Source organism: Elephas maximus, chromosome 4, assembly GCF_024166365.1.
Source record: "Elephas maximus indicus isolate mEleMax1 chromosome 4, mEleMax1 primary haplotype, whole genome shotgun sequence".
NCBI classification, from domain to species: domain Eukaryota; kingdom Metazoa; phylum Chordata; class Mammalia; order Proboscidea; family Elephantidae; genus Elephas; species Elephas maximus.
This window is the reverse complement of record NC_064822.1, coordinates 43,998,786-44,025,258: the sequence shown is the minus strand read 5'-3', so window position 1 is coordinate 44,025,258 and position 26,473 is coordinate 43,998,786. Positions and strand designations below refer to the sequence as shown.

Genomic DNA, 26,473 nt, shown 5'->3' with positions numbered 1-26,473 from the left:
TTCATCTTACTCAGAGGTTTCCAACATATTTTATTTTGCAGACCACTGGTTTGTAGCTTTTGAGGACCAACATCTGTATAAATTCCTATAAAATGTCCAATTAATTTCAGTTCTGTAGCAGCCTCTTATGTACTGCCCTGTACACCATGTTTATGGCTCGAGTTCCAGTTACATATGCATAAAGGCTGCCGGTTGGTTCCTGAAGGAGAGCATGTCCCAGTTAAAGCCTCTTCCAGAAGCTTCAGCTTCCCAGTGGTGGTTTCCTTTGGCAAGAGGTTGATCAGTTTACAAGGCTTTGGTGCCTGTAAGCAGGAAGCATTCGGAAACTTGGAGAAATGTGGTGCTTTTTCTCTTATGAAGTCAGACACTTGAGGATTCGGTGCGCTTGTGCTTAATGACAGGAATCCCTCCTGATTAGTAGGTGAAAATATAAGGAAGCCTCTGTTTCTAAGTAACACGGATAAACACCTTCTTCGATCGCCTATTTGTTCTAGAACTACAAAATTTAATTCAAGAAAATATAGGTCCCGTGAAAGACTTAAAAGTTTTATAAAACTAAAATCTAGTTTTCCCCAATAAATTGTACTTTAGGCAAAACCCTCCCAATGCTTCTAAAATAATTCTAAAAGGGGCATCTGATTATACAAGGGCAATAAAAAAAATTAAATATTTATTTGAATAACAAGTTCGAGCTGCAATGTTGGCAATGCAGATTTTTAACAGAGTCACAAAAAGCGTGCACAAAAAAGGACTGGCACAAAGGACAAAATAATGCTAAGAATTAGGCTAAACAGCTGCTGATTTAAAGAAAACAAAAGGCCTGAAATCTCTATACAAAATATAAAATGTATTGAACACTACCATCCACAGAACAGTCTTTATTATTGATTATATTTAAAAATTATTTGCTTAATTATATATTGAATCATAAATGAGTATTATACATGAGCCCCCTTTCGGAAGGCAATTCCTTGTTGCACTATAGAACATCTAATTACATTGCAAAAAGTATCCTTTTTTGATATCAATAAACAGTTATTGATATTACTGTAAATATGAGGGAGGCTACAAAAAGAGAAAGAAAACAAAATCTTTTTTTGTCATCAAAGTGCTTTCCATGCAGAGTAAAGCACTTGCCTTGTTTAACTGAATGCTCTATGGGGTAATGTCCTGGGTCAAAGATTTGCTCTTGAATGATTAAGTCTAGGCTTTACAAATCAAAGACTCAAAGCAATCATGCAACCCTTTTACCACTGGGATATCACTGTGTCACTTACCAATTTTGTCTTTCCAGAATACTATTCAGGACATTAAAAAAAAAAGGTCAGACTTATAAGGATAAATATACATACAATGAAAAGACACAAATTGCTAGTTGACACTACTATTGGTAATGTCTGTGCTGTGTGAAAGCACCTTTAAAAAGAGCCTATGCGGCAAGAGATAAGTGTCTAAAGATTCAAAATGAATCAACAGTATTGGATAACAATATAATTCTCAACTCAGAAGCTGCCTCAAGATCAGGTGCATCTTCAGTTAATGTAACAGGAAAAAAAGGCAATGGATTTTATTTTATTAATTGCATCCACTCACAAATTGACCTAAGGTCACCAGATGTGTAGACACAATGAGATTTTTGTTTACAGTCTTTAATTGAAGTGATGATAAAGGAATAGATCTATTTAAAAACAAAACCAAAAAGTGATTTCTGTCTAGATTAAGAGGTGGCACCAGGTGTGGGGTTCACATTTTGAGTGGCCACTTGCGGTGCGACTTCGATGATCCGGGGTTTGTCTATGATTCTGGCGGTACGGTTGCCCTTCTCTACAATCCCAATAATCCATGCTTGGTGACCTTCACCGTATTTGGGGGACTTAATCTCTGCACAGAACCGAGCGGCTTGCTCCCGTGGCAAACAGATTAGAAGGCCTCCTGGCAAAGGAAAAAGAATCATCATCAGTGCTGACACTTTGTGAGCAGTGTCTCTGCCCTCTAACCTTCTAAAACACGTCTGCACAGAAGCAAGTCCAATCAACAACTTTCGACGTGCAAGCTGCTCTTTCTGTTCAGTTAAGAAGCCTGCTCCATTCCGCCTGCGCCTATTCCACAGATTAAACTGCAGAGTAAGAATTTCTTGGTAAACTCTTACTACCAAAAAAGCAAACTTTAAACTGAAAAGGACCTACTTCTGAAACGTTTAAAGCCTGGAGGGATTAAAGTATTTGGGGTCTCAATAACGTAAGTGATGGCTATTCCTTCCACGTTACACTGAAGACATACTTAAAAACAAAAGATTCAATTTCAATTTGAATTATCTTACTCTTTGAGAAGATTCAATTTTATTCTCTATATTGGCCCCTCATCTTACAAAAAATGCTTTTTTGCATTTTGTGTGTGTGTGTATGGAAAATTTTAAGAATAAGATTCATGAAAGTGTATATGCCTCATAGTATTTAGATTCTAATTCTGGCCCTGTCATTACCTCCAAAATAGTAAAAAGTATAAAATACATTTTTTAAAAGAACCTTCTTTGCTATTTCTAGTAGTTTGGACAGAAGCTTTTATATATTCACAAGTGGAAATAACACAACCAGGAAAAAAGACATACCCTGCTTTCAAAAATAAAAGGTAAAAAATTCTCATTTCTAGACCAAGGAAACAAATTTAGTTTGTTGGTAATATTCATTAATTCATTCAACATTTATTCAGCAGACTAGATGCCATGCACTGTTCTAGCCAAACACTGAAAAACTGAATAGAAGTCCCTGCCCTCTCAGAGCTTATTTCTAGAGGGTGGGAAAAAAAAAAATCAGAAAACTGAAGGGTTGAAGTACCCTCTATAAATGCTGTGAGAGGCACAGCTTCTCCCTACCAGAGTCCTAAAAACCTAAAGCCATTCCACAGGTGGCTGACACGTGGGCAGGCTGTGTGGTCCTCACTCCTGTGGACACCAGAATCTTCTAGGAGGCTTTAGTAATTACTGATGTCTAGGATTCGATGGCAATTGACAACAGGCCTACCCCAGACCAATTAATTACATCAGGTTTTTTAAGAAGTCAGGTCTAAATGTGGGTATTTTTAAAATCCCCAGGTGATTTCACTCTTTTGCCAGGGTAGAAAATGACTGAGTTTTAGAGGAAAGAAAATAGATATCAGAGAAACTAACAGGGAAAAAAAAAGGACTCCTGAAAGAGGAAACAGAGGAGTCAAAAAAAAAAAAAAAGAGAGAGAGAGAAAAGGGCGAAGGGGGAGAACAGCACCTAGAAGACAAAATATACTATTTTGTTCTTAGAACAGCAATTTTAGACAGTTCTCAAAGAAAAACACAGCCTGCTCAGTATAATCATCTATGCGTATTACAGTTTATTTCAAAAGCTACACTTCCAATGAAAATTGAGTGATGGCTTATTTCATCCCACATTCTCTTTCCCTCTCAGGGCATCACCGTATTCCTACATCCGAAAGGAAAACACAGAAACACTTGTCTTAGAACCACGATGCTCGACCATACGTCCAACGGTGGGAGGCTGTTAACCTACAGCACTCGGGTGGGGAGGGGGGATGACTAAAAGCATTAGTTGCTAAGGAGACCGAGGTTATCAGCACTGACCTCACACAAAGTGGGGTTATGCTCATGTACTTGGCTTCTTCTTTCTCATGGAATCTTTCCGTTAGCCTCACTAGTTTAAATCCTCAGATTTGAACCCAGGATCCTTGTACCTGATGTCTCCGGGCAGGTCCCATGCATGAGGCCAAACATGTTCCCACAGGCCTTGCTTACAGCTGCCATCTTGGCCAGTACAGGGAGGTTGTGAATCACAAATGACACTTCGTTCCTCTGCTGCTTGGCCAGGTTCTGTGCATGGCCCAAAATTCCAAAGCCTGTGATGTCGGTGGCTGCATGGGCATTGAACGTGTGCATGAGTCCTGCAGCTAAGGCGACAGGGGAGGTGTTCATTAGGTGGTGTAATCAACAGTGACTCTGAGGAAGCAATCTTTGTTCAGTTCAAATCTTACACAGGCTGCTGACCTTACTCCTCATTCATCAGGGAGACAGCAGATAGGGGCAATGAAAACGCAATTTTTTAAACATCAACAAAAACCAGAGTTAAATTCTGAAAGTGGATTTATTTCAATTTGAACCACTTAGAACTAACAGCAGCTACAATTAACAGTAACCTCCCAGTAAACTGGGAAAAAAGAATAATGAGAAATTATGATCTCAGTAGAAGGTAAACCAGTAGAAAATGGCCTAAAATCATGGAACAGGACTTTTTAAGATTGTCTAAACTAAAATCAGCAACTCTAGCTAGAGGTGAATTGCCTGAAAGGTTGGTTTTTAAAAATTTAAAACCTCTTCTCATGAAAGAAGTACTCTACAGTAAATGCATTTTCTGGTATGTTTCTTCTTTTTAGACCAATTATCTCTTTTACTTAGGCGCATTCTGACCAGAGGCAGAGAAGAGAGCTGAGATTTCTAGTTCATCGGGGTAGCTACGGGACCAGACATAACTTACCGTTCTATTAACATATCTATATACATAGCCCAGTGGTACATTCTGGGGGAGGGAGGACTTCCAATGACATTTAATAAAACTATCACCTGCACTGTAGCAGCTCTTCATATGTATTATGCTTTATATTCATGTATGAATACATAAAACACACCACAGTATATTGATGGTTCTGTCCCATGCTTTTTTCACCTGATAGTATTCTGGAGGAGATAGCTCCCTAGCAATACAGATCTTTCTCATTCCTGTTATAGCTGCACGGTACTCCACCGTATGCATGTAAAGTCAATAATTTAACCAGTTCCATATCGATAGACACTTAGGGATGTCCTCTCTTTAGCAATTACAAACAGCGCTGCAGTGATTAGCCTTGTACATGTGTCATTTCCTATTCTGGCCATTGGAGCTTTGGGAGAGATTCCTACAAGTGGGCCTGCTAGATCAAAAGGAACACGCATACGTAATTTTGTTAGATATGGCAAACACCCCTCTGTAAGAGTCCTGACACACTGCATTCCTACCACCAATGTAAAAAAAAAAAAATAAGCATGTGGAAATCTTAAATGCTCAAATATCAGGAAATCAATAATCCATACGGACAAAGCCATTACAAATCACGTTCTTACTGTTTAACTACTTAATCTGAAGAACTAAAACAGCAAAGAGATTTCTTTAAACAGTATGAGTGACAGGGGACCAGGAACAGTAACAAAAAGTCTACGTTATAATTAATGAGAATATCTGAGGACATGGATTACAATTCAACTTTAGAATAATATTTTATAAGAAACAGTCATAGAATATAGAAAAAATTATGCTAGGATTGAATTGTGTCCCCCTAAAATATGTGCTGGAATCTTAGCCTCTATACCTGTGAATGTAATCTTACTTGGAAATAGGGGCTTGTTATGTTAATTAGATCATACCTGAGTGGGATGGGTTCTAAATGTAATCACTTCTGAATTTTTAAAAAAAGCAAGTTACTTACACACACACACACACAGAGAGAGAGAGAGAGAGAGGAGAAATGCAAGGTAAGGATCATCTACAAGCCAAAGAACCATGAACACATGGGACCACCTACAAGGAAGTAATCGATGCAGCTGAGACCTTGATTTAGACTTTTAGCCTCCAGAACTGTGAGAAAATAAATTTCTATTCTTTAAGGTCATGCACTTGTGGTATTTATGTTACAGCACCACTAAGAAATGAAGACAATTATGGAAAAATTCTTTCAAAATGTCTTGTCCGAAAGCATTATCTAGCTGTCAAAAATTATGTTTATTAAAATTATGTAACAATATGGCAAAAAGAACTTAATGTGAAATTAATAAAAGCAGACCCCAAATACATAAAAAAATCTCTGATGACCAGTAGTATAAAACAACAAAAAACACAACTCCATGACCACCAACTATGCATAGAAAAAAGCCTGGAAGAATACAACAAACATCCAGTGGTGGGACAATGGACAATTTTCTTTCTACTTTTCTCCATTTTCTAAAAACTTTCTAAAATAAGCATATATTTCTCTTACACTAAAAGAAAATATATATACGTGTATATATATATACATTTATATAAATAAACAGGAAGAGAAGACACATTTAAAAGTTTTATGAAATGCAGTACACCTTTGTAAAGCGTGGCACTATCTGAAAAGCTAAAGGAGTACCAATCTCTTACATATGTGTATCAGAAGCCGTGCACAACGAGGTTACACATTAAAAAAAAAAAAGGAAAAACCTGTTGCCATTGAGTTGATTCCAACTCACAGCGACCCTATAGGACAGAACAGAACTGCCCCACAGGGTTTCCAAGGAGCGGCTGGTGGATTTAAACTGTTGACCTTTGGTTGGCAGCTGTGGCTCTTAACCACTGCATCACCACGGCTAAGGGATGAATCTTGGAAACTTTCAATATTTAATGAAAACAGTAAGAAAAAGATATGCAGGTACGAGTCTACTTTTATGAAGTTAAAAATGTTTAAAACTTACTTGTTTAGGAATGCAATCCTATATGATAAAAAAATATTCTAAAATGCAAGAGAATAATAAACACAAAATTCACAACAGTGGTTCCCCTAAGAGCGGAATGAAGGTGATGGGATCTGGGAAGGGCACCTCTGGGGCATCAAAGGCCACGTTCTACTTCTCACACGGAATTTCTTATGTTTCTATTTCCTATTGGGTCTTGCACTACTATTCTTTAAGCCCTGCACATACTTGATAACATTCTTTTTTATCTATTAACCTAAAAAAATTTTTTTAAATAAAAAAATAAGAGAACGACAGACAAGATGACGTTGGAAAAGTCTCTTTACATTTTTAAGTAACTTTAAGATTAGAGTATCAGACAAGATCTTTTAAGGTCCTCTAGGTCAAAGAATAAATAATTGAAGAATTCATGGCTGAAATACTAAATACACTTAGTACAAAGTCATTTGGGGGAAGGTGAAGAATAGAAGGGAAGAGACGAAGAAAATACATTCAAATCCAATTCTGATTTCTGGTTAGGGGGATCTCAAGAATGTAACTGAAGAGTAATTTTTTTTTAGAATAAGATTCTTGAACATCATCAAATATCTTTGAGGTTTCAATGCAGGACGCCACACAATCCAAGTCCTTCAATACAGCATGTGATTAATGACAAGAGAAACAAAATTGGTATTTCCAGAATAAAAACTGTATATAAATTTTCATCACTAGCTTATGAGGACAGAATCTCTGGTGTCATAGAAAGGGCAGTTTTTGGAGTTAGACTTGGGTTCGAGCACAGGATCTGTCATGCATCTCATATACATATATTTCCTTTTCTGCAAAGGGGGGATAACGACCCAACTCACAAGAACATTGAAAAGAAAATGTCCAGGAAGTACCTAGACGAATAAACAGCACATGGTATACAAAACTCACTCAATCCACATTTAATGAGCACCTACAATGTGTCCTTCAGTCTTCTAAGTGCTGAGAATATTGCAGTCAGCAAAACAGACAAAAATCCCTGACCTCTGGAGCTTATTTTAAACACTGGTTTGCTTCCACATCATTTACACAGAGCAACCCACAGAAACGCTTCTCTGGAAACAATCCTCTGGACGTAGGAGTTTCGGACTTCGAAAGGCCCACGAAAAGTGCTTCTTTCTTAATTATAAAATACACGTGGTATTTTCTATACATGTATGAAAGCCAGTCAAGGCAGTGAGTATAAATGCTTAAACTATCTCAAGTGACTCCCTCGGAAGCTGTGCTGCTTTCTAGAAGATGAGTTCTGGCTCTTGAACTTTCCTGATTATTGTAAATTTTTAAAAACTCCCAGCACAGAGTTAAACTATTATTCAATTACATTGTACATTACTACATACAAAGTCTGTGAAATGGCCTCAAGTTCTTACTAAATCATTAAGAGAGGAAGTAGTATAATACTTAAAAGCGTAAGTAGAGGCAGATCTGGTTTCTAATCCTGGGTCCATCACTTATCAGGTCAAGTTGCCTAATCTTTCTGTAAAATGATAATAGTAGCTTCTTGTCATAAGAATTAAGTGAGAAAGTATGTCAAGTTCTGACACATAATAACTACAAATAAATAGCAATCACTAATATTACTTTTTATCATTATTACAAAGCTAGGACTAGAAAGAAAATGTAATGAAAAACTTTGTGACAGGAATGAAATTACTCATTTATATACCAAACCCACAAATAAAAATTTGTAATGTTAACACCTTAAGTTAATAAATGAGTCAAATACTTCTGTAAACATGTGACATGTTTTCCATCTTTACTGGGACACAGAGAAATTCAACACTGCCTATAATCATAGAAATTTTGAGTTGGAAGAAACCAAGAGAAAATATAACCTAAACTCTCCATTTCATAAATTCAGAAAGTGAATTCATTGATTCATTCGTATTTACTTCTTGTCTGTGCTTGGCATTGTCCTCACTGTGAGGGGTTCTGGGCCAAATGGGTAAGAAAGATGCTGATAAAAGCCTCAGTGTCCTGGAGAACTCCAGATGCACAGAGGGAGAGAGCTGGTTAAAATACACTGACCTATTCTAACACACATTTAGCTAATCATTAGCCATTTATCTTCTCTAATACAGGTCACAATTAATGCTCATTTCTGCCAAGAAAACACAATGTATTTGGATTCCCACCAACGATCTATGGAACCCACAGCAGGTACCAAGAGAAGAGGGTCGGCAAACTGAGGTTATGGGCCAAATCCAGCCCACGGCTCCTTTTGGCAACCCTCAGCTAAAAATGATTTTTTTTTACATGTTAAAGAGTTGCAACTGAGTCTGTATGTGGCCCCAAAGCCTAAAGTATTTACTATCTTTGTCCTTTTTAGAGAGTTTTCCAACCCCTGCAACAGACCTCCCCGGCCCCTCATACCTGTTCGGTTGAGCCTTGCCATATTCATCATTGCTTCTTGGTATGCCAACTCTACGTCTTCCTGGGTAACCACTAGTTTAATTTTATTCCATTTTTCAGGCTAATAATAGGAATATAAGTGAGGGGAAAAGAGGGAAAATGTGATTGATTTTTTCTTCTAACCATGGACAAAGAGTACATTTTTTTTCTTTCTGGAGAGTTTTATTTTTAGTTTTGTACACAAAGTTTTCTACATTTTTTTTTCTATTATCTTAAAGTGTCCATTAGACATGTCATCACGGTATCTTTTCTCCTGTCAACCCACACTTCTGTAATATTGCAGTTTTGGAAATGTAAAACCTGGCGGAAGGACACACTGGCCAAGTGTGTTGGCAGTAAGCAGTGTAACAAACACTGGGTTGCAGCCTGCTTTTCTTTGGTGAAGTGTAAGTCATTTATTAATAGTTTCGAATGCCCTTTGGTTTTCCTCCCATATCTTCTATAAAGCTGATGGCTTTTACTTTTCGTATTATAGTTACACTTTTACTGACTTGAGTTGAGTTCTGTGATCAAGTCACCGTGATGGCCAAATGAATACAAAAACAATCTCAACTGCAGGCACACCAAGGAGTCCTGGGTGACCACAAAGGTTATCAGCCACGTAAGGAGAAGCAAAGTCTTTCCCTTTTTCCCCCAGTCTGATTTTTGAACAGGCTAGCAAAGGTGCCTTCCTATCTACGCTCATAGGGCAACGTGGAACACAACTCTGAAGACAGTGAGATCTATCTGAGAGTTAAAGAGCTGAGGCTATCATGATGCTTGGTTCGTGACACACCGTCATCACTAGTCCATTAATGGCCTTCATTTATTCATTCCTTTTTTAATATTATAAAAATTAACCTACCACATAACGCAGTAACTGTTGCTGTTGTTGTGTGCCATCAACTCGATTCCGACTCATAGTGACCCTAGAGGACACTGTAGAACTACCCCACAGGGTTTCTTAGGCTGTATTCTTTAAGGCAGATCACCAGGTCTTTGCTCCTGCGGAGCGGCTGGTGGGCTAGAACCACTGACCTTTCACTTAGCAGCTGAGTGCTTAGCCATTGCACCACCAAGGCTCCTCTGCAGTAACTAGACATTAGCAATAACTACCTATGTGCTCTCCCTTATAGCAGGACCCTGTCTCCCCCCCAGAGATAACTATTCTGAATTTTGTACTAATCACTCCTCTGCCTTTTAAAAAATAGTACTCTCACACACACTGATGCCTAAACAATATACTTTTTGGCTGTTTCTGACTTTTATAAAAAGGGTATTGTGCTATTGCACAATCTTTGGAACTTGATTTTTTCCAATTCTGAGCATTCAAAAAAAAAAAAACTGATAAGAAATAGGCAGTGTCAAGCTGGAGATGGGGAGCACAGAAGAATTCCAAACCACCTCATCTTTGATACCCTTTGCCTAACCTGCCTCTAGCTTCCTTGCTAAATTCTCGGACCTGGGTAGTTGTGTCAGAAAGCAACTGTGTATTATTCCCCTGTAACAGCTGTCCAATCCGATTCCCCGATGTTAACACTGCATGCGAGAAATCACTCCATCAGCACTGGATGAGGGAGGAAAATAAGAACGTGGCAGCCTTAGAGAATTATTCTACTATATCAAGCTGAGATAAACCTGGACGACAAACTGCATAAAATTATGTGCTCTTCCTTTTCAACTATTTCTCGGGACTGATAGTTTTAGATGACAGCTGTAGAAATTAATAGTGCCAAGGTATGCGAGAGTACACCACAATCTTAATAATTTGAGTTGTTATACAGCAAGGAAAAAAAAACAAAGTATGATTATGGCTCAGTGGAAAAGTGGCTCAGGAGAAACGTCTTCGTATTCTAGACACATTCTTCACATGGGAATTCTACATCAACACGTTCTGAGTTACTCATCAGCTTAAAAAAAAAAAAGGACAAAACTACCAAAAAAAAAAAAAAAAACCCCAGAAACCCCATGACTAAAATAATTTAAATTTTCAATAACCTTGGCTTCATTTATACCCCAAACACCACATTTTTCACAAATTCTCCTCCATATTATTTCTTGGCGCTGTTTCAGATGTGAAAAATAAAGCTTTCTCAGCACCAAAGAAACAGACAAACCTAATCCCCCACCTCTCAAATTCTCTTTATATAAAATCTTTGAAACCCCAGGCTGGGACATACCTATTTCACGCATTCAATACCTGAAACTTCCATTCAATAAAAGAACACAGACGATTCCTATGATTTCTGAAAGGGCTGGACCGATATGAAACTCTGTGGTAGTAAAACTAAAGGACCTCATTTTTAAAAGACAAACTGGTGACATTCAGACATTCTAAATCTTAAACATGGTAAAATAAGTCCAAGGAGGAGCTGCTTTATGGAAGAGAAGTGACACTTGAGGAGCAGATACGGCGCAAACAGACTAAAGAGATACTATCTTTGAACTAACATACGAAGTGAATGACTCTTTTCTCCAAACCCTCTAACAAAAACTATCCATGACCCCGAAAAATTACTGCTTAACCGTCCCTCCCCACTTCCAAAATAACGAAAAGTGGTTTACGTACGATATCCAGCCACTGGTGCACAGCTACTGCTACCTGCGTACCCAGGGGTTTCGTCAATACGAGCACATCTCCAGGCACTGCATTATCTGGCCTGAAGAAAAGGAAAAGGGCATTTTCTAGTCAAACTAACCAAAGAAAGAAATATCGTTAAACTAGAAGGAAAATTCTGTTAAAAACACATGTGTACAAACACTTACTTAAATCTAAGGCAACTGCCACCCTGTGCTAGCATCTTGTTACTGAGGCTATTGCTGGAACAAAACATTAGAAGAAAACTGACATACAGGAAACTCATTTTCCAAAAACAGAAATGTCTTTCTATTCAACTCTGAATTATCCAGACCTTAAAGCTGACCTGTTCTTGTACTTCACTGGTTATGTGTAACCTATGAATTTATACAACATATCGGCAAGCCAAGTGTGATAAAATTATTGGATTATTTTTAAGCTTCTGGGTATTTTTTTTTTAAATATAATCACATATACAGGTTCAATCATTTTTTACAAAGTAAACAGCCAAAAAATTCATTTAAGTTTGTTTTACTGTTTTTTTCTCTCCAATTTTTGACTATCACTAAGTTCTTTTTCTACTGGAAAGCTGGAATGGGGAGACAGATGGACTTTAGGATCTTTGACCCACATAAGTTGAAAGTTTGGGAACTATCAACGTAAAACAGGAAACTAAAACCTCGATGTAAGTAAAAATGCAAGATTCTGAAAGGAAAGCTGCCAGATGATGGCTCTAAAAGGAAGTTCCACCGATTGAAAAATGGGCAAAAGATATGAACGTATGAAAATACGCTCAACCGTACTCGTACGAGAAATGCAAAGTAAAATTACCAAACAGACTGGCAAAGACTAAGAATTTTGTTAAAACACTTTGTCGGTTAGGGGATAAGAAAACTGGTTCAGATTTAGCAGGTGAATTGTGTGGTTATGTGAATAAGGTATCGCAATACAACTTCTGAAAGGAGCCTTGTGGTGCAATGGTTAAATGCTCAGCTGTTAACCCCAAGGTTGGTGGTTCAAGCCCATCCAGCAATTCCATGGGATAAAGACCTGGTGACCTGCTCCCGTAAAGATTACATCCTAGAAAACCCTTTGGGGCAGGTGTCACATGGGATCTCTATGAATCAAAGTCAACTCAACAGCAGCCAACAACAATAAAGCTATTTAGAGAGAGAAACCAACCAGCCAGGTGACATGAAAGAAAAACCAACTTACATGATGAATTCGTTGGGCTGGCAGACAGTTGTAGCGACTCCTCCCAAAACAATCCAGGGGTTTAATACTGTTTGGCCACCTGTTACAGATGTCCCAGCTTCCTCTGCTGCATCTTTAAAACCCTGTATAATTAGGGGCATCACTTTATCCCTTTCCTAAGGTTTAAAAGGACACAAATTAAAAGTCATATAATTCCGTTCACAACCCAGGGAAGAGTTTACACTTGTAGCTATAAACAGGATCATAAAATCCTAAACAAGTCCTGAAAGTTTACAGAAAGGGCAGGGAGCAACGACACTGGGAATTTTGTTACAGTGTGATCATTTATCAAACGCTGGTAGATGTTCTAGATAACAATGTGAAAGAAGCCCAGACAACAGAGAAATCAAAACTGTAAAGTGACTGGGACCACAGGACTGCCTCTAAACATGAACCAGCTATTAAATGGTTATTAAGAATCACAAGGCCAGCTAAATGTGTGCACATACCTCCTCCCCAAAAGGGCTTTACAGCCAACCAAGGGGTGCAAACACTGGCTGAGGGCTGTGGGAGTAACTCACACCAGGAAAGCCCCCACTGATATCACTATGCACAGCAGATGGCCAAAGCACACATTGTCAAGGTGGAAAAGGGCCTCCTGAAAACTCTGTTTTCTATGAGGAAGGACAAACTTTTCAGGAGAGACAAAAACAAGTACCCGTCTAAAATAACCTAAATGGTATTTCAACTCCGGATCAAAGAAGAGGTGTAGGTAGGAAGGATGTGGACATGGTGCCAAGTGATAGCCCCATCACTGTCTACACCAGTGAATCAACCAAAAAGGAAGGTGTCCAGCCCTCTAGTTGCATGTGCTCCTGGATCTATAAGGCTATCCCCAGTCCACTGACCTAGGGCTAATGTACTATTACTATGACCTACACCTTATTTAGGACAAACAAAAAACAATGTCTTGGCTCAGTCTACCCAGAAGAGAGAAAGATAAGCAGGTGGTAGAAATGAAAAGGTGAAAAACAGGCCAAGCTCTTATGTTAATTTACTGATAACTGCTAAAACGTGGAAAGCCAGAAAGGCTACTGGAAACCAGCTAGCCTGGGGTCCTTACTTCACAGACGGGAAACAAAGGTCTCACCAGTCAAGTGGCACAACCAAGACAGCAGCACAGATTAGTCTGCAGTGGAAGCGTCTCTTACTTACCCTGTCAGTCATTTTATTGCTAATTCCAAGGAGCATCAGCATGTTGTCACATTCTGTGACTCCCATTGCATAGAGGTCACTGAGGACATTGGCACATGCGATCCTGCCCTGGGAAGAGAGGGGAGATGTGAGAAAGGACACCGGGGACTTCCTAAAAGCAGGCCTATGGAGAGGCCTTCAAGAACTCAGGGGCTTTCCGGTAATGGCAGCTACTGGACTTGGTCCTGACCTGCTGTGATCTGAAGACTAGTAACCTTTCTTTAATCACAGAACCACTACACCGTTCATTATGTCTCAGATGTTCCTGTTACCACCTCTCCTTTCTTGCACAGAACCAAGAATGTATACGCTCTTTCCCACTGTAAATACTAGAAGTCTGCAACTTATTTAGATCGGGACCAGAGGCTGGGGAGAAGCAAGGTTGGACACGAAGGTTCAAGAGGAACAGCTATGGAGTGAGAATGTCTAAAAATAACTATCCTAAAGCAAACCAGGAAATAGCCACTTATCCTAAAGAAATCCAAGAAAATGTTGACTTAAATTTATTGTATTGGTTATAGAGATGACAATTTTTATAATTTGGTTTGAGAAATTTTTTAGCTTCCTTCCAAGGCTGTAGGAGACAAACAGAATAATCGTTTTGTTTGAGAAACAAAAAACAGAAGAAATAAAACCCACCTAGGCCTTTTTTTTTTAGGCCTGAAGTCAAATTGTTTTCTCAAGAAAAACAGAAGCATTTCCTAGTAAAATATATCATTTTACTAGAAACTTTAACATAATATTCAATAGAAATGTGGTAACAGATTTTTGCATTTGCTCTTTGAGATTTTTTTAAAAGTTGCCTTGTTTAGACTATTGTTTTTCTTAGGCAGTAAAGGAGAAAATAAATTTTTCTTCTGACATGAGGATAACCAAACTTCAAAGTATTATCATTTTCAACCGTTACTCAATTGTTTACTTATATTTTCCTATGAATTCACGGTAGATCAGCAGTGCAACTCAACAGCCTTCCGCAGATCAATTTTTTTTTTTATTAACTTTTATTAAGCTTCAAGTGAACATTTACAAATCCAATCAGTCTGTCACATGTAAGTTTACATACATCTTACTCCATACTCCCACTTGCTCTCCCCCTATTGAGTCAGCCCTTTCAGTCTCTCCTTTCGTGACAATTTTGCCAGCTTCCCTCTCTATCCTCCCATCCCCCCTCCAGACAAGAGATGCCAACACAATCTCAAGTGTCCACCTGATATAATTAGCTCACTCTTCATCACCATCTCTCTCCCACCCACTGACCAGTCCCTTTCATGTCTGATAAGTTCTCTTCGGGGATGGTTCCTGTCCTGTGCCAACAGAAGGTCTGGGGACCATGGCCGCCGGGATTCCTCTAGTCTCAGTCAGACCGTTAAGTACGGTCTTTTTATGAGAATTTGGGGTCTGCATCCCACTGATCTCCTGCTCCCTCAGGAGTTCTCTGTTGTGCTCCCTGTCAGGGCAGTCATCGATTGTGGCCGGGAACCAACTAGTTCTTCTGGTCTCAGGATGATGCAGGTCTCTGGTTCATGTGGCCCTTTCTGTCTCTTGGGCTCTTAGTTGTCCTGTGACCTTGGTGTTCTTCATTTTCCTTTGCTCCAGGTGGGTTGAGACCAATTGATGCATCTTAGATGGCCGCTTGTTAGCATTTAAGACCCCAGATGCCACATTTCAAAGTGGGATGCAGAATGTTTTCATAATAGAATTATTTTGCCAATTGACTTAGAAGTCCCCTCAAACCATGGTCCCCAGACCCCCGCCCTTGCTCCACTGACCTTTGAAGCATTCATTTTATCCCGGAAACTTCTTTGCTTTTGGTCCAGTCCAATTGAGCTGACCTTCCATGTATTGAGTGTTGTCCTTCCCTTCACCTAAAGCAGTTCTTATCCACTGATTAATCAATAAAAAACCCTCTCCCTCCCTCCCCGCCTCGTAACCACAAAAGTATGTGTTCTTCTCAGCGCAGACCAATTTTTAACAGTACCAAAGCCTAATCAACAAGGCCAGCAGGTGACTTGGAACTTGGAAACGCCAGCTGCTGGTTAGGGTGCAGCAACTTACTGCCCTTTCTGTTCTGGGCTCTCTCAGACTCTCTTAAGAGATGCTGGGAAAAAAACAGGATGAATTCTGGTTCCAGCCTTCTTTGCCACCTGGTCAGGTGGGACTCTGGGGTGTGGCACACCTGCCCATCCTCCAGAGTACTGCTCCAGAGGAGAGAACAGATGGATGTGTGGAGAGGTAACAGGTTTCTAATAGCCTGTTTATTTCTCTCCAGCACCAGAGTGACCAACATCCCCTTCCCCCCATTTAACTACCGCATAGCCTACGCACACTCCAAACCAGTCCTTGTGTGCAGCCTGATCCCTGTGTCCTTGCCACACAGGGCATCTGGTATTTTATAACAAAAGCGGTCTTCCCAATCTCTTCATTGGCTCCTCTTAGCTGGCAGGTGGTAGGGTTAGGGTTAATACATTAACGGGTTGCTGGCTGCAACATGTTTTGACCATTTGAAAAAATATAGGAACATATACATATACATATATAAAAGCAGTACATGATCAGGAGCTAGCAATTTTAATTCAATGGTTCAGATACATATTATACACAGTGGTACATAACACAATGGGATGATGTGGCGGCGGAGGCGGGGGAAGCAGAGGAAGTGACCAGATAGCCTAATCATGCTTTATGATGAGAAGCTAAGCTCCTTTATTTCTGGAAGGAACATCCAGGATCCATTCTATGACAGAGCATGTTAACATCTCCAGCCTGAAACACAGGCATGGTGGAGTTTACAAACGTCAAAGAAAGGCACAAAGAAAGAAGGAAGAAAACTATAAAAATGCTTGTCAACAGACATTCCACTAAAACATTAGGTGTCCTTATGCACAGATGTATACTCAGGTACGAAAGCAGCAGAGGCACTTCTTTGCTTCTACTTGTATAGTGCCAAGTGTCAGCAGGACATGTATCAATCTGTTGCAAATGTGGGGATCAAGCCATCATTATACCCCAGTGAGTATAATTTGGATATGGCAAAAACAAAAACAAAACAAAAAAACCCATACATATACAAAACCCCAACTACAAACAAAAAACGAATAAGCAGTTTCAGATGAGAACACATTTGGTCAAACTTACCATCATGTAAGGGTCATCTACGATAGGGTAAATGTAATCCGTGGTCTGAACCAAGGAAAGACCGCCATGCCTCAAAGGAATGACACAGGTATCCATTCCAATGCCTGTAATGACAGAAATCATCATCATCATCCAAAAATGTAAAGGAAAGGCCATTTCATTTTTTTACAATCAGTGCTCTCAATAGGAAGAGTTTTGCATAAACATACTTAATAGAACACTGCACCCTGCCAACGTGGCAATGTGTTTCCTATCAAGAAGCGTAACTGAAATAAATGTGAAACATAACTAGCTTAAGGTAGAAATTAAGAATAAAAACTTGTCAGTCATCAAGACTCAACTTCAGTGAGGCACAATTTTTAAACGTTAATGATGCCCTGAATAAAAGTTTTCCTTTGTATTACCATGTCCATACAGAATTTCTTTACAGGTAAGGGTAAGTGAAACCAGGGTTATTTTATCTGTAAGTTACTTTGAGTAAATCTTCAGGCATTATTCTCTTTTCCCAACCAAGAATCTGTAAAATATTTTACACACACAAAATGCTATTATTACTTCTATATTCTATGAAAAATGAAAATGATAAAGCCAGAACAGGATCCATAATTTCCAGTGCTACATAAAATGTACGTGCACATAAAAGCTCTGGCATCTATGCGATCTATTTGTTATACAGGTTCCCAAAAGCATTTTTAAAAAAGAGCTCTTAATATTTGATACTATTCCCCTAGTGAAAAAACTTATAAATGCCATCTTTACTAACTTATAATATGAACGAAAACTGGCCAAAAGCTTACCTTCTGTCACTAATTTTTTTTTCTAAACAAGTCTGTGAAAAAAAATGTCAATTTATGAAAAATCACTTCTAAACATTTAGAAAGATGGGCTAACCAGAAGTAATTCCTTTTTCATGAAATCAGTTTTGTAGTCCAGACTAGCTACTGTATGCTACGTTTCTTTAAAAAATAGCCTGCAAAGTAGAGATTTTACAAATTGAGACTGGCCTCCCCACCGAGTAAAAAAACGATGCCTTTCTGCGCTCTCAAGGAGTATTTCAACTTTGCAGTCAAACAACCCAAAGACAGAAACAAATTAAGATGAAGTACAAAAGGAAGCAAGGGAACTCTACTCTCTAAATTCCAAATGAAGGGAGAACGAACGTGTGACTCACACTAAGAGGAGTACATGTGTCCCCTTCGCAATCTGCATAAGCAGTACTACTCGGTGTACAACTTCTTCAGTACCACAATGGCAACATACCCAGTACAGACTGGGTCACGGAGGCACCTGATTTGTCCTGGTCTTGGTCCATTACCAATAACGCAAACATAAAATCAGGTTTAATAAAAAGCCACAGACACTGTGAATACAGGCTGATTTTTTACTAAACTAGATGGCAAAACAAAAACTCTTGGTAAAAGATCCAGTCAGGGAATTGAGAATTTCGTCTTAGAATGGCAAGTCTCAAAAATTTGAGACAATGAAACGTACTTTATTAACAATCAGTTTTCACGTGTATTAGACAAGAATGCCTGCAATAATTGATCTCAACAGAGTGTATGTTCACAGCCTCTCAGAAATTTCACCTCACGATGTTCTCTAGTATTTAACTGTAAGTAAGGCAAGACCGAAACCCTGGTGGCATAGTGGTTAAGTGCAACAGCTGCTAACCAAAAGGCTGGCAGTTCAAATCTGCCAGGTGCTCCCTGGAAACTCTATGGGGCAGTTCTACTCTCTCCTATAGGGTCACTATGAGTTGGAATCGACTCGACGGCACTGGGTTTGGTTTTTTTTTTTTTTGGTTTAGAGCAAGACCCACACTTTGACACATATGGATTCTCCCTACATTGATAACTTCAACAGTTGGTTGTTCTGAGCATATTACGGTTGTCCCTCAGTATCTGAGGCAGACTGGTTCCAGGACCCCCACTGATACCAAAATCCATAGATGCTCAAGTCCCCTATATAAAATGGCATAGTATTTGCATACAACCTATGCACATCCTCCTGAACACTTTAAATCATCTCTGGATTACTTATAATACCTAATACAGTGTAAATACTATGTAAACAGTTGTTTCATCACAACTGAAGACTTGCTCTGGAAGGCAGCCTTTCTCTTCTCTTGGGAACGGTGATGTTGCCTGGGTATCAGCTGAGGCCAATTCATCTGTGATCCTGAAGTTCTTGGGACCATAGAGCTAGCCAGCCGTCCCTTTCTAGCCTGACACTCCTTCCTTTCATTCTCCTCAACCCCCTCACACACAGCCTTTGAGGGACTGCTCTGGCCACTTCACTGCTGTGTTGGAACCATTTCACAGAACACAAGGTACACACCAACACAAGTAGCTAACTAACAAAACGCGAGGTGACCGATGCTCAAACGAGTGCTGGAGAGAGACTGAGGGGCCGTAAGACGGTGGGAGGCTACAGCACGGTGTGCTTACACATCACATCACTGCATCATGCGGATTCAGTGCAGCGCTAGGTGCACGGCAAATTCAAGTTTTGCCTTTTTGCAAATCTTTTTTCCCCCAAATATTTTCAACCCGAGGTTGATTTAATCTGTGGATGTAGAACCCATGGACAGAGAAGGCCGATTGTACTGATCACTTTTGGAAAGTCATGAAATAGCATTTTCTTCTGGCTGTTCATTTAAAACTACAGGAATGTCGAAAGCAACATGAAAAAATAGTTGCGGAATGTTAGCTTTAAATGTTTCTAATCTGGATAATCTTAAATTTGGATGGAACAGATTTGATTTGTAAAGCACTTTATTTCTGGTTATACCTAGCCAAGTTCTTTCATCAGAGCACTTTAATGATGATTCTTGAGCATGTTCCTAGGGCAGGCAGCTCACATGATTCACATTTCTCTTTCACAACCATGGCACAACTATCTATTAGCACGATGCTCTACAGCTGCACTCTCCAATACGGCCGTCACAACCACGTGCAGCACTGGAGAACTCTGAGATGTGCTGTAGTACACATCAGAGTTTGAACGCTTAGTACAAAAAAAAAGTCATTAATAATGTTTTATATTAATCATACACTGGAATATTTTTACATGTTGGTTAAATAAGGTATATTAAAATTAATTTCACCTGATTCCCTACTGCTTTTTAAAAAAAAAAAACGTAGCTACTAGAAAATTTAAAATTACATATGTGGCTTACATATTTTGTTTGGACAGTACTGGTCTACAGTGATTGATTTACAAATCACCTAGTGAGTTATAAGGAAGAGAGAGGAGGTGAGCACCAGAGAAGGGCCAGGGGCCCTGAAAAACTAGGTTATCAAATTAAAAGAGGGACCGGCAGTCCAGGAAACGGGCAAGTGAGAGGAAAGGATGATGCTGTAATGAGAGGGAAGCCTCAAATATCAGACTGAGCAGTTCAGGTTTAATTATCAGTAGACGATGGGGAATCCTAGGTTCAGGTGTGACTGAAACCATCCATCAAGAAGCAACCCACATCATCATACTGCCAATAGCCATCAATGCTTCACAGCTCTCAAGTACCAGTAACACATGTACCACGTTCTAAGACAAACCTATTTGAATATTTCTTTAGTGAAGATTTATCTAATGATTGTGTGTACATTTAAAAGCAGTTACGCTTTACCTTTCAGTTAACACTATCTTAGAAAAAAATTTAAAAACAGATAAATATACACAAGAATACAGATAACATATATTCGTATATCACCAAAAAACCAACTGCTGTCAATTCCAACTCCAAGCAACTCTAAATATTAGAGTAGAACTGTTCCATAGGGTTTTCTTAGCTGTAATCTTTAAGGAAGCAGACCACGGGGCCTTTCTTCCGCAGCACCACTGGTTGGGTTCAAACCACCAACCTTTAGGTTAGCAGCCAATCGCAAAACACTTGGACCATCCTGGGGTCTCTCTCTATGCACACATCCATATACGTATACTTTACATGGGCACAGTCACACATGGTACACATACATAGATAAACAGATAATTTCTGGTACTTACAATAATCTCAAACAGTTAAGTATTATTACTCTCATTTCATAGATTAGGAAACTGAAGCTCGGAAGTGTTACATAACATGCCCAAAGTCAAAAAGCTAGTGACTGTATCAGGATCTAAATACAGATCCGTTTCCAGAGCAAGGTTTTGGTCACTGAGATACACCACTTCTGTACTAGGTTTAATACTATGCTTCCTTCAGTTTTTTTTTTCCTTCAGTGTCCATGTGCCGGTAACCTGGGGTCTGTCTACCTCAAGGGAATGCCAGGGATGCAGAATTGTGTGGATGTGTGTTTTTTCTGGGAAAGGCTCCACAGCTGTCAGACAGCTGTCTTCTTCTGCCACTGCTGGGAGTTATGGCTAAAGCAGCGCCTTTCTTCACTTCTTAGAATCCAAATGACAAGCAGTGTGGTGGGTAAAAGAATCGGAAGATGTACATTCCAGGTCCAACGTGAGTCCTGATCTCGGACCATGTGACAGGGCATGGGTGACCTAACCTTCCTGAGCTTCCTGGGCCTGCTGGAAGGAACAAATGATCCAACCCTACCAAAGCACTTAGGGTGCAAGGCATGTCCCAGGTGCTCAACAGGACCAACGGGTGGAAGTTATAAACAGAAACTGTTACGTCATCCGTGAGGTTTTTATTTTGGCCCACTGTTTCTCTTGACGAAGCTGCCTTAAGCACTTTCTCAGTATATTCTTATTTCTTAACAAGCAGGCTGATGTCTAAAATTCAGCTCATTCCTGTGATATTGTGCCACAGCTTAGACATCAGCTAAAGAAGACCTACGTTCAAACTGAGCTTCTGGAGGTCCTGCAGGCCTCCAGAGTACACAGTATGTTTTCCTCCTTCCCTATCAAAGTAACTCTGCTTTTATCTGCCTTATGTATTAGGGGAGAAAGGAGTACTCTGGGTTCAACACCAATGTTGTAAGACAAGGCTTTACAACAAAATGAGCAAAAATAAATGAAATAAAAAACCTTTTGTAAGAGCTCATCAAGTCACACCATAATTACGTAATATCCAAACTCCCAGAATATACATCAAACTCTCAAAAAGTGATCACTGTCTTGCATCAGGTATCTAATAAGCCGTAGAGTAAAAGAGAATAAACAAATATCCATCCCAATAGCCTAAAATTTCTTTCTGAGCTCTATATTTGGGAAAAGGCAAACTGCTGATGACATCTGGAATTTAGTAAAGCAAAGAAAAAAACATTGCTCTTAATTCCAGATGATGTCCTGAGGTCAAGTACAGATTCAGTCCAGTCTTCTACTCCCCTTCTGTGTCTGGAAAAGTTTTCTTTCCTTTTTTTTCCTTGAGGAGCTTTTCAAATGACACATATTGCAAAGCACCCCTCATGCTCCCTCTCTGACCCAATCGCAGCTCTCCAAAGAACTGCAAAATCATGCCTTAAGCATCAAAAGCAATAAACAAAATGGAAACATTTTAGGGATAACATCAGGATAAAGAAGCCCTGGTAACACAGTGGCTGAAAACTCAGCAGCTAACTAAAAACTGGCAGTTCAAATCCACCAGCCGCTTCTTCGAAACCCTATGGGGCAGTTCTAACTTTGTTCTATACGGGTCACTATGAGTCAAAACTGAATCGACGGCAACGGGGCTCTTTTTTTTTTTTTTTTGGTTAGGATAAAGGCATAGAAGAGTTTCTGCGTGATCCTGAAATAACCAGAAAATTTCATCAAATAAAAACGTTTTTACAGTAATATAATCACACACCTAATAGTTTAAAAACCGTCAGAGTACATTCTTGATGCCTTTCAAGTTCTTCCTCTGGAGACATCATAACAGCTATCATTGCTTTGCTGTGCGAATCCTTCTCACCAAAATTAAAAAACAAAAAACAAGTCACATGGGAGAAGCGAATTCTGGTTATTAATTCATTAACTGGACTGTAGACAACGGTTTACATACCCAGCCTTGGCATAACTGCTCCCAGAAACTGCTCATCTTCTTGGAAGTGGTTCTCTTGTAAGGATTCCAGCAATTTCTGTAAAACATCTTGGGGCACTTTGCAGCCTGTTCCCTTCAGTTCAGTGAATTTGGTTAGCCGGAAACTCTTGTCCAATTCATAACTCTCTGGGTTAAAAGACTCCCGCACAGACATGGTTCTTGGGTGCACACACCTCACAGGTTAGCTTCTTTCCCTCCGTCTCCTAGTCTGCTGGTTTCTTTATAGATCCACCTAGGCATCACCAAAACAGAAAGACATCATGAGATAGAATTCTGGTACCTGCCCAAAATTAAACAAAGACAACAGATATGACAAGGGTGGAAATCACCAAGACCGCAGTGAAATAGTGATTTGGGGCCACAATGCTTTGTTCACCACAGTGATGCATAAGCCAGAAGAAATCATTTTAAAAAGTGGCTATACCATCACAGCCGTCCTCTGGAGGAAGGTCTGATGTCTAGAGTGTTGTCATAATTACAGCTATGTGGGGAAGCAAGAAAACGGCCTCCGCAGAAAGAACTGCGGGCCAGCAGGCTTACTTGACACAGTGCCATCTCGAACAATAAGTCCCAAAGGTTCTTCCAGCATTATGAGAACAGCACTTCTAGTCACTTCATCTGTTAACTTGGATGCACTGTGGCTTCTAAATTAAGAGTTCCTAGCTGGGGCAACTTTTTCTGGAAAACCTTCTGCTACCTCAACACAGAAAAACAAAATGCCTAATACAGACTTCGCGGAAAAAGACACTGATGCAAAAGCATTTGATGAAATTCCTCATAGTGCTAAATCCAATTTCCAAAACAAAACAAAAAAAATGTTTTTACTACGAGACACAAGTATACAACACAATCCAAAACTAATAGGAGGCCTCACTAACGAGCCCAACTTGAGCACCAGAATGGCTGTTAAACACAGCACACTTCATTTTCCTCAAATGAGTGCTTGGAAACTTCCTCTGATGTTTTAATGCAGTGCTATTTCCTAGAAAGCAAACATCCCGCCCGACAAACTAGTACACACACATCATTGACAAAATATGCTAGTGCTCATTACCATCTCACTGCAGAACTAAAACAATAAATTAAACCGTTCTAAATCACTAGCATTTACGGCACTTGGTACCACTCTAAATTTCTGGTTTGAAGTCTTTGGGGCTAGAGCAAAACTTACATGTGCTCCCAGGGTTTACAAATCTCCATATTGGTACTTTATTAGCAGAGAATTACAGACACCCCAAGTTTTAGGGTCAGTTTCCCCTATAAAATTTATGATTAAGAACATAATTCCCATTTATAGAGTTTTCGGAGCCCCTGTGAAGCACATTGCTCACTTAAATCTTACAAAGCTGGAAATTGGGCAGTTATCCAAATGGTTGGTACAAAAACATGTTTGGGATGAGCAATAATTTCAGTGTGAAACCTACAACGGCACAGGAGTAAGCCTTCAAACGAAATTCCAAGAAACCAACCTGTCCCAAAAAAGGGCAGCGGCAAGGAAAGATAGTTACTAAAAAGGGAATTCCGAAGCCATTTTAGAGTCAGGACAAAATCTGAATAGTACTTTGACTTAGAAAGGTCTGGAGCAAAACCAACAAATCCTTTCCTCACAAAATGCTTTGCATTTAACACCGCCTCACCGCCACGGGAAAGAGCGGGGGAATCCAATTCGCGAGGCGTCCAGTTATTTTCCTACCTCCAATCCCTATCCAAAAAAAAAAAAAAAAAAAGCGGGGAGGGGAATTTGGGGAACTTCCTTTTAAACACTAATTTATGTTTTCACAGATTCTTAAGAGGAAAAAAGTTTAAAACACCTTAAGTCAAAGCGGCACTCTGGAGTTTTAAAACCCCTTGTGGAACGAGAATATAAATACAGAAACTCACCACCAGACCTAAAAAAAAAAAAAACCTTACAATTTTGGAGCGGATGGGAAGGGTGTGCTTGGGAAGGAGTATGTAATTAATGGGGGAAGGGGGGCGTAAATTTGCTTAATAAGAGACAGCAACTCCAACCTAGAAGCCACATGTTTACAACTTTAAAACAATGACATGAATATTTAAAGTAAAGTTTAACCCTTTCCTTCTCGGGCACGTTTAAATCTCTTTAAATGAGTGAGCAAGGCGAGCGCGCAGCAGGAGAGCAGCGGAGCAGTCCAGTTGGGGGTAGGAAAGCGCGTACCCCGCAGTCCGATACCTACCTACCCCTAAGCCCAGTAAGTAAACAATGGAGTGGACCCCAGGACGTGGGCGCAGGGGCCCGGCGCTCTCCATGAAGCACAAGTCAAGAGGCAGCCAAAGCGCGGAGGACGGAACTCGGGGACACCTTAAATCTCAGGCTACCGCCTTTAAAGGCAAATCAGGCCTGGGCAGCGCTCTTTGTGCAGCGCGGCGCCGCGGGTTGGCCGCGACCGGGCGCACGCGGCGCGGCGCCGCCGGCAGGGCCATGCCGGCCCACCAGCCCGCCACCGGCGGCGGGAACCGCGGCCCACTCCACGGAGAGGGCACGAGGCGCGCACGGCCAACTGGCCTCGGCGGCCGCGAGCGCGGTGGGACGCCGGCCCGCGGCACGGTCGGCCGGGGCGCCCAAAGTCAGCCAGGGCCCAGGTGGCCCGGCGGCCGCGGGCCAGAGGGACACCGGCGGCCGCCCAGGGCGCGCGGTGGGGGTGGGGAGGGCCCGGAGGCGCCGCGCGCCGCACCCGGGGGACCGGGCAGGATTCTCCCGCCGCGCGCGCGCGGGCCGCCGCCGCCGCCAAACAAAAATGTCGGCGGGTGAAAAAATTAACCCCTGCGCCGCCGCCGCCGCCGCCCTCCCCCTCCACTCCTCCCCCTCTCTCTGCTCCCTCCCTCCTTCTCCGGCTCGCAGCGGCTGCGGGCGGCGGCAGCGGCGGCGCGGGCGGTGCTTCTTTTTTAAAGCGGCCCCACCAACCCCTGGCTCTGCCCCCTCTCCAAGCAGGGCTGGAAAGGGCCGGCCGTGCACGTCTCCCCGCCGGTCCCGGGTGGGACGGAGGGGGATTTGCAACGGCCGCAATGGGCTTGTGGACGCATATTCCCCTTTAAGCCTGGTGTCTCGCCCCCCCCCCTCCCCAAGCCAGGCGCTTACCGGTTCGCTTTTCGCCCTCCTCCTCCTCCCGAAAACGGGACTCCCGGCCGTTCCCACAATGCACCGGGCGCGGCCAGGGCTCCCTTAAGCGTCGCCTGAATAAAAATGCTGCTCGCGGCGGCGGCGCGGAGGGCGGGAGAGCCCCGGGCCCGCGCCTGGGCGCCGCGGTTCTCGGCCTCACCCCGCGGACCCCTGCGGGAACCCGGGCCGCCCCACTGACGCCTTGCACGGCGCGCGAGGGTCCTTTAAGGGCAGGCTACCTCCCTTTAAGGGGCGGCGGGCCGCGGCCGGAGCGGCTCGGTGCCTGCGTGC

The 26,473-nt window shown here is 41.1% G+C and overlaps 1 protein-coding gene across 5 annotated transcripts; it reads right to left on the bottom strand.

The window, feature by feature from the left end:
* Nucleotides 1-26,473, bottom strand: SEPHS1 (selenophosphate synthetase 1). Of its 5 annotated transcripts, none has more exons than XM_049881967.1 (9): nt 26,162-26,473; nt 23,026-23,296; nt 17,091-17,194; nt 13,917-14,024; nt 12,723-12,877; nt 11,499-11,589; nt 8,912-9,011; nt 3,721-3,933; nt 1-1,932 (listed from the first exon to the last, which is right to left on the bottom strand). In XM_049881967.1, the coding sequence occupies exons 2-9, from the start codon at nt 23,216-23,218 to the stop codon at nt 1,718-1,720; spliced, it is 1,179 nt and encodes a 392-aa protein (XP_049737924.1). In that variant the 5' UTR covers nt 23,219-23,296; nt 26,162-26,473; the 3' UTR covers nt 1-1,717. The 5 variants fall into 5 exon arrangements, with proteins under 5 accessions (XP_049737924.1, XP_049737928.1, XP_049737925.1 ...); XM_049881971.1 differs by having other exon boundaries at nt 12,723-12,844; XM_049881968.1 differs by lacking the exon at nt 26,162-26,473 and adding an exon at nt 25,260-25,801.